The 7,955-nt window shown below is 35.4% G+C and overlaps 1 protein-coding gene across 1 annotated transcript; it reads left to right on the top strand.

Moving 5' to 3' along the window:
• Nucleotides 1-1,068: 1,068 nt before the first annotated feature.
• On the top strand, nt 1,069-3,382 carry LOC107008234 (pyruvate kinase, cytosolic isozyme). The gene is made up of 3 exons (XM_015207176.2): nt 1,069-1,419; nt 1,572-2,033; nt 2,282-3,382. Exons 1-3 carry the CDS (start codon nt 1,183-1,185, stop codon nt 3,092-3,094), a joined length of 1,512 nt encoding a protein of 503 aa, XP_015062662.1. The 5' UTR covers nt 1,069-1,182; the 3' UTR covers nt 3,095-3,382.
• The last annotated feature ends 4,573 nt before the right edge of the window (nt 3,383-7,955 follow it).

The raw sequence follows: 7,955 nt of genomic DNA, 5'->3' as shown, positions 1-7,955 counted from the left end.
ATATTAACATGGTGCCTGTAACACATGTACCATTTGTAAACAAGAAGAGGAATCTATAACCCATATTTACTAGACCTAGGCATTCCTGAAATCCACACTCCCTTCCAAATGCATTTGCTCCAGTATTTGAAGAATATTAAGTTGCCGCAAAATAGTAATATTCACAACTGGCTAGATTTTTCCTTTCGACCTTTGGAGTTAATGGAAAATAGAAATGATAACACGTTCAACTCTAAGAATTCCTCTCTACCACCGGGAAAAGTGAAAAGCAAATTGATGGAATACCATCAATACTCGTACCAGCGCCACAACCTTCAATCCTCAGATCTCATTAGTATAAAATATACCCCTCCCAAAGAAGGACCCTTAAAATTTAACACTGATGGATGTTTTCCAGAGGAGTGCAACAAGGGTGGCACTGGAGGTGTCATTAGGGATCATAATGGTAACTGGGTAATAGGTTTTTATTGTAACACAAATGCCCAAAACCATACCATGGCTGAAATAGAAGTTCTTCTAGACGGTTTAAAATGAGCCACACAGTTAGCCATTGGCCCTATCGAAGTAGAGTTGGACTCTACTGAAACAATTGAAGCATTACAAGCCTCTTATCCTATTTATACAACTAATGTTAATCTTTGCAGGTTGCTTATGAAGAAGTTGGGGAATCCCATGGTCCGACATAGTTTTTGGGAAGCAAACAAGGTAGCAGACTTTTTGTCAAAACTAGGTATCAAGCTAACACCGTCCGACTATGTTACTATATTATCTACACCTTCGGAGCAAGTTATAACTCTAATTAAGGATGATCAGCAAGGTGTAATAGTTACTAGACTAGTTTTAAGAACAACTTGTAATAAGTTAGCATGTTTTGGGAATTAGCTATAATAGCAAACTATGTGAAAAATGTAGAGGCCATTAGGTCTCAAAACCATGTAATTCTCTAACTATTATATATATAATCTTACCCTCTCAATAAAAAAGGAATGGAAAGGAATAGCTTTTGTGTGAAGAATATGGTGGTCCCTACACACTAATAATAATAACAAATAAGTAGAAGAAAAGTTCAAGATCACGTCAAGTCCGCACCCGTACGTTTCTTTTTTATTCTTCCACCTACTATTCTTCTATTCCTTCTCTCACCAATATTATTATTTCAGTTTTCTCTCCTTCCTTTCGGCTATGGCGATTGAAAACAACAACAACAATGTCAAGAGGCCTAAGACCAAGATTGTATGCACTTTAGGCCCAGCATCTCGCTCAGTTTTCATGGTCGAGAAGCTTCTCCGGGCTGGCATGAATGTTGCCAGATTCAACTTTTCTCATGGATCTCATGACTATCATCAGGAGACTATTGATAATCTCCGACAGGCTATGGAGAATACTGGTATTCTCTGTGCCGTTATGCTTGATACCAAGGTCGGACAATCGGGTCGCTTTTTTTTATTATTATTATTAATTATTAATTATGGAATTGTGTATTTTTTTTACAATAGGAAACCCTAACTTTGATGCCCAATTAGTCTGAACGAAACACATTCTTCATATTCATCTATCTATCTATGTTGTAGGGTCCTGAAATTCGAACAGGGTTTTTAAAAGATGGTAAGCCTGTTCAACTTAAACAAGGTCAGGAGATCACAGTCTCAACTGATTACAGCATTAAAGGTGATGAGAGTACGATATGCATGAGCTACAAAAAGTTAGCAGAGGATGTAAAGCCACAAAGTGTCATCCTCTGTGCAGATGGCACAATCACCTTCACCGTTTTGTCTTGTGACAAACAGAGAGGTTTGGTAAGATGCCGCTGTGAGAACACAGCTCTTCTTGGGGAAAGAAAGAATGTCAATCTCCCTGGAGTAATTGTGGATCTCCCAACATTAACAGATAAAGACAAGGATGACATCTTAAACTGGGGTGTTCCAAATCATATCGACATGATTGCGTTATCTTTTGTTCGTAAGGGTTCAGATCTTGTGGAGGTTCGGAAGCTGCTAGGTGAACATGCAAAGAACATCCTTCTAATGTCTAAGGTCTGATTCAGTTGCCCAATCACTTTACTGCATCGTACTTCTAGATAGCCTTGACTGTCATACATAACACACTAACTAATGAGCCATTTAATCAGGATTAACATCATGAGTTGAACTAACCTTGTGGCAATCTATCCTCTCATCTGATTTCAATTGTCAACTTAATTGCTTTTTTTTTCACCTTGACATTACTGAATTAGAATCATAAACTTGTCAAAATACTCTTAATTTTGTTATTTCCTTCTTAGGTTGAAAATCAGGAAGGTGTAGCAAATTTTGATGACATTCTTGCCAACTCTGATGCATTTATGGTAGCCAGAGGTGACCTGGGAATGGAAATTCCAATTGAAAAAATCTTTTTGGCTCAAAAGGTAATGATTTACAAGTGCAACATCCAAGGGAAACCTGTTGTCACAGCAACACAAATGTTGGAGTCCATGATTAAATCTCCAAGACCAACTCGCGCAGAAGCAACAGATGTTGCCAATGCTGTCCTTGATGGCACAGACTGTGTCATGCTTAGTGGTGAAACAGCTGCTGGAGCTTATCCTGATCTTGCAGTGGGAACCATGGCCAGGATTTGTATTGAAGCAGAGAGCACAATTGATTATCCAGATGTGTTTAAAAGAATTATGGCTAATGCACCAGTTCCCATGAGTCCTTTGGAGAGCCTTGCGTCTTCTGCTGTTCGTACCGCTAATTCTGCAAAAGCTGCTCTAATTCTTGTGTTAACCAGGGGAGGAAGTACGGCAAAATTGGTGGCCAAGTACAGGCCTGGAATGCCTATATTGTCTGTGGTTGTCCCTGAGATCAAGACCGATTCTTTTGATTGGACTTGCAGTGATGAGTCTCCAGCAAGGCACAGCCTTATCTTCAGAGGATTGGTTCCAGTTCTGCATGCAGGGTCAGCTAGGGCGTCCCATGAAGAGTCTACAGAAGAAGCACTGTATTTTGCTCTTCAACATGCCAAAACAAAAGGATTATGCAAGGAAGGAGATTCCGTTGTAGCCCTTCACCGTGTTGGAACTGCTTCTGTGATCAAGATTGTTACAGTCAAGTAGTGACTTTTGATGCCTGCTTTTTTGGGTTTTGTTGCTAAAGGGTGCCCGACTGGTAAATGTTTTTGCCATCATTTTCTGCCTGGAGGCTGGAACTTATGACTATACCTCACCTTCTTTCTTTATAATACTGCTTTCAAGCACAATTTTCCAATCTGACTGACTGGAATTTTATCTTTTTTAAATATATTTGTCTTATGTGATGTGAAATAAATTCCTTAGCTATCTGCCTTGGACGTGTCTGTTTAGAGTAGATTTCATCTGCAAATTTTAATACAGCATGTTTCGTTACATTGGTCGTCCATGTGCTTATCAACTGCTATAGGTGAATAGTGAATGCTCAAGTGTTACATGAACTGAAATAATTTCATACAACGAAGTTATAAACATTCACCAAAAGACAACACCCACCATTACAAGTTGTTACTAAAAACTTGTCAACATAACCTTCTAATATGGCCACTAGTAATAACAAGTGTTGCTATTGATAAGTGACCATTAGGCATTGTTAGTAGTTCAACAGTTTCTATATTAGAAGACCACCTTATATGATGACAGTTGGTTCAACAATTTAAAGTTGGACTTTTAGCTTGTGTAACTAAGCCATTTGATAAATGTTATTGTAGTAATACCATATCCAGGGTATCTATACTTGGAACTTGAATATAGAGGACTAATCCCGTCATTTGACTGGAAATTGTTGTTATAATATTACTAGAGATGAGATATCCTATCATCTCTGATATAAATAACATATGTTCTTATATAAACTCATACAAATATAGACTAGCTCACCCAACGCTCCAAACGGATGTATGTATTTTCCTACCTGCTTGAGTTCCCTCTTGACAAGGAATACTACATGGTAATCTCTAGGATATCATCTTAGTGGCATAGTATATCAGACAAGCTTTTAATATGTTAGTGGCTCTAGAATAGCCTTTGATGAGAAACTAGTCTATAAGTGTGATATGAACTCAACCCCAAATATTAGCTAGCTTACAAGATAATGATTGTTTAATTCTTTTCGGACCGCTATGTAGAGCATTGAACGGAGATGAAACTGACTCTGACATCAATTGCCTTCAGATATGACTTATCAAAAGTTAGCTCATGTGAGGATTAGCTAATTTCATATAAGGAAACAACTAGTTCACTGTGGAACTCTTCCCACTCTAACACAATACCAAGGATATAGTTATCAAAAAGGTCACTTTTTCCTTCTGGCTATGTTAGTAGAATGGACTGCTCTGTTCAAAGTGTCGGAAAAGGTTGTTGCATCCACACCCAAATGTTTTACCAAGGAAATAGATGAAATCGGCATATGGACCACTCTATTTGAAGTGTTGCAAAAGGTTGTTGCACCCTTTCGTAGTGATGATCTGAATTTTTCACTCAAAAATAAAAATGTGATTTAGACATGAAACCTCAAGGTGAAATTTGAACCCACTAAACCACATTCTATATACAATGTGAAAAATATAGAATGTAATTTTCTATTCAGGAGGTTCGAATGAACTCCTAGATCTACCTTGCACCCAGGCCTACTATAAGTCCTAATTTTTAAAAAGATTTTTCCATTTCAATGTATGATCTTAATTTAAAGAAAAATGTGTTTAATAAAGTACTGAACAACGTGATGGTTAATTAGTAGTAGCAATTTTAGTACTTTGGTCAAACGCCATGGATCGACTTAATCTTCAATTTGGAAACAATGATTAGGCAAACTCATTATTTTTGACGTAATTTAGTATGCCTCATCTTTTGGTCATTGTAGTGTCTTCTTCCAAAATATTCTATTTTGGAGACATTGTCACATCCGGGGTTACCCCTTAAACGTAATCGGCATCGTCGTCCTCTCATAGGACTATGACTAATCTCTTAGCTTATATCAAAACATTCATAAGTCGAATTTAGCAGAAAGTTTTAAAAAACTTTTATTTACTATACTTGGAGGTTTACATAGACCTCTACATACACATAATATATATATCGAGTATACATAGAACCTTCGTATAGGAAGGTTACATAGCCTTCTTCTTTTATTTTACATACATATATACATAAGGTAGAATATAGTCTCAATGATTGTCTCAATCTCATGCCATCTAAAGATCATAGCAATTTGGGCATAGCCCTAGATCAAAGTAAAGAAGCCACATACAGGCTTATACAAAACGTACTCAAATGAAAATGGAATGAACATAAAAGTCTTAGAAAAGCAAAGCAACTTCATAAGCAAGATGTTGTCATCGCCCTCGGAAAGTGAGGACCTACCCACTGGATGATAGAGAATATCCAAGCCTTCTTCAAGTCGTCTCGAACGGGCCTTCAACGACCGGAACCAAAATGTTTGGGAAAGAGGAAGAAAATGGGGTTAGTACTCCACAAGTACTAAGTATGAGACCATATGCACATATAAGAGCAAAACATGCTAAAGAAGTCAAAACATGCAATTTTACCCATTTAAAAGTCTCATGCATAATCAAGCAATTCATACCAATCAACCAAACATGCTTACTAACTCAAACAAGTAATATGCATCCCAACATACTTAAACCCATGATCTACTACAACCCTCACATCAAGGAATAACATCACAGGCATGAATAAGAGTTAACCATATCACAACAAGCAAGACAATTACTCATTAATCCTCATTAAGTCAACAAGTGCAATGATCATGTAAAGCCCCATAACCTTACTTAATCAAGTAGCCCCAACAAGAAACCATAACCAATTCCCAACTTCACATAACCAACCGTTTAGGATGCATAATGACATACTTTAGTAATATAATCAAGTTACATGCTCCAAAGAATGATCATCATCATATAACACTATTCATATTATACATCAACATATTATCATCATTTTCATTTACATACATAATATTAACTTCCTTAAGCTCCCATCAAGGCCAACTAGTGCAACGTATAAGTAGATTCTCATACCCCTACCTAAGCTAAGTTAAACCTCTCAAGTCACCTTAGTTAGTTTATACTTCATTACTTTATGTCAATTTAGGGAACACTTGCTTTAACCGACATAGACCACAAGAGCTAAGTGTTGAATCTGGTGTTGTAAAACCTTAAACCGATGGAAGGTGGTCTACCGGCCTAAGTAAAACCAAACATAAACGTAGCTTTCTAGGTGGATCCAGTAGCTAGTCTTCCTATGGGGGCAACATAGTTCAAGAACTAAGATATAGTGTATTCCCTCTTCATACCATTTGGTAATTGGGGTCTCCTCTCATGGGAATATATTGGATTAGTATTACTCTTTGGGAAGTCAACATCTCATGTAGAACTATAGGGTGAATCTTCCTATTTGGGAAGTCATCACCTCCCATTGTCAAGTTCACTCGGTGCTAAGCTAAGTTCCGTTATTGAAATGTCTTTAAGCCTTTAATTATTAATCGTATCTTAGCTTAGGTCATAAGGTTTACCCCTTGTATAATAATTATCATAAATAGTTCAATAAGAATTGCATGAGTATAAGTCCTTTCATCACAATTCGTACAAGTGAGCTTAACACATTAGCATTTCATATCATAATAATGTATATTGATAGTCATCACCATCCTTATAGAATTTACATCTTAATTAACCTCACAACCATAATTTAACATCATACCACGCTATCATCCTAATATAAGGCATACTCCAATATAACACCATGACTTAACCACAATTATTCATAATTGGAAGTAAATATAGAGATTCTAAGACTTACCAAGTCTCCTTCACAATTCATGACCAAAGTCTTACCATCAACCCACATCTTAACCCAATTAGGGGAGTAACATCATCACACAATGATAACCAATAATATAACAAGGTCAATTACATCACTATAACACAAATAAACACTAGATCATGCTTTAAGACAAGATACTTAGGCCAATTTCACAATATACTTCATAACCTAAATCACATCTCAAGAACTAACATGATAGACATATAATTCATCTTAATTTATTCATAATAACACTATAGGATAGTAATCTAATCAATAACCAAGTCAATTGAATGATCACAATACAATATAGGTCAAGATCACAACCTAGGGTTAGGGGTTGAGGTTCATGTTCTCCAATTTAGACCAAAACATTAACAATTACCAAAATCAAGTTAAAATACATGTTAATATATTAATAATAACCTAAATAAATCATCAACAACTCAATTCATAACTTCAATTTCGTAATTGGATGAAAACCACATGAAAACTCAACTTTTGAAATCCATTTTGAAGGAACCCTTTGAGGAAAGAGTCTTAGATCCCATACCTTAACGTTTGATGAAGATTTGATGATGATCAAAAATCCAAAAGATATAAAAATTATAGAAAAAATAAAACTAAATATAAATATAAACAACCAAGACGAAGATATTATGTAAAAAACTATAAAATAAAAAGACCATACAGACCAAAAAGAAAGATATCCCAATGTACTTGTTATAATTGTGGAAAAATAGGACACATAGCTAAAAACTGTAATTTACCTAAAAATCCAAAAAGAAAACAGATAGCAGAATTAATCATAGATGATGAAAAATATATGCAAATAGAATACATAGATTATGAATTAAGTGAAAATGATAGTATATATGAAATATCAGATATAGAAACTGAGAATGAAGAAGAAAATATTAACTTAGATAATAACGAAACAGATGAAGAAATATAATGTCTGAAAATGAAATAAAATTAATATCTAAAGAAGATTATCAAGATGAAGAATCATCAGAACAGAAAATTATATTTGATAATACGATATTTGAACAAATAAAAGGAAAAGAATTAGATTTAAGTGTTGAAAAAGTACTTGAAATACCTATTTTAAGAAATTGGTTTAAAA

Source organism: Solanum pennellii, chromosome 1, assembly GCF_001406875.1.
Source record: "Solanum pennellii chromosome 1, SPENNV200".
In the NCBI taxonomy this organism is placed as follows: Eukaryota; Viridiplantae; Streptophyta; class Magnoliopsida; order Solanales; family Solanaceae; genus Solanum; species Solanum pennellii.
This window is presented reverse-complemented; position numbering and strand designations above follow the sequence as displayed.

Coding starts and splice junctions, on each gene's coding strand:
- LOC107008234 (XM_015207176.2), top strand. CDS start 1,183: ATGGCGATTGAAAACAACAACAACAATGTCAAGAGGCCTAAGACCAAG. Junction 1,420..1,571: donor CCGTTATGCTTGATACCAAG/GTCGGACAATCG, acceptor TCTATGTTGTAG/GGTCCTGAAATTCGAACAGG. Junction 2,034..2,281: donor ACATCCTTCTAATGTCTAAG/GTCTGATTCAGT, acceptor TTTCCTTCTTAG/GTTGAAAATCAGGAAGGTGT.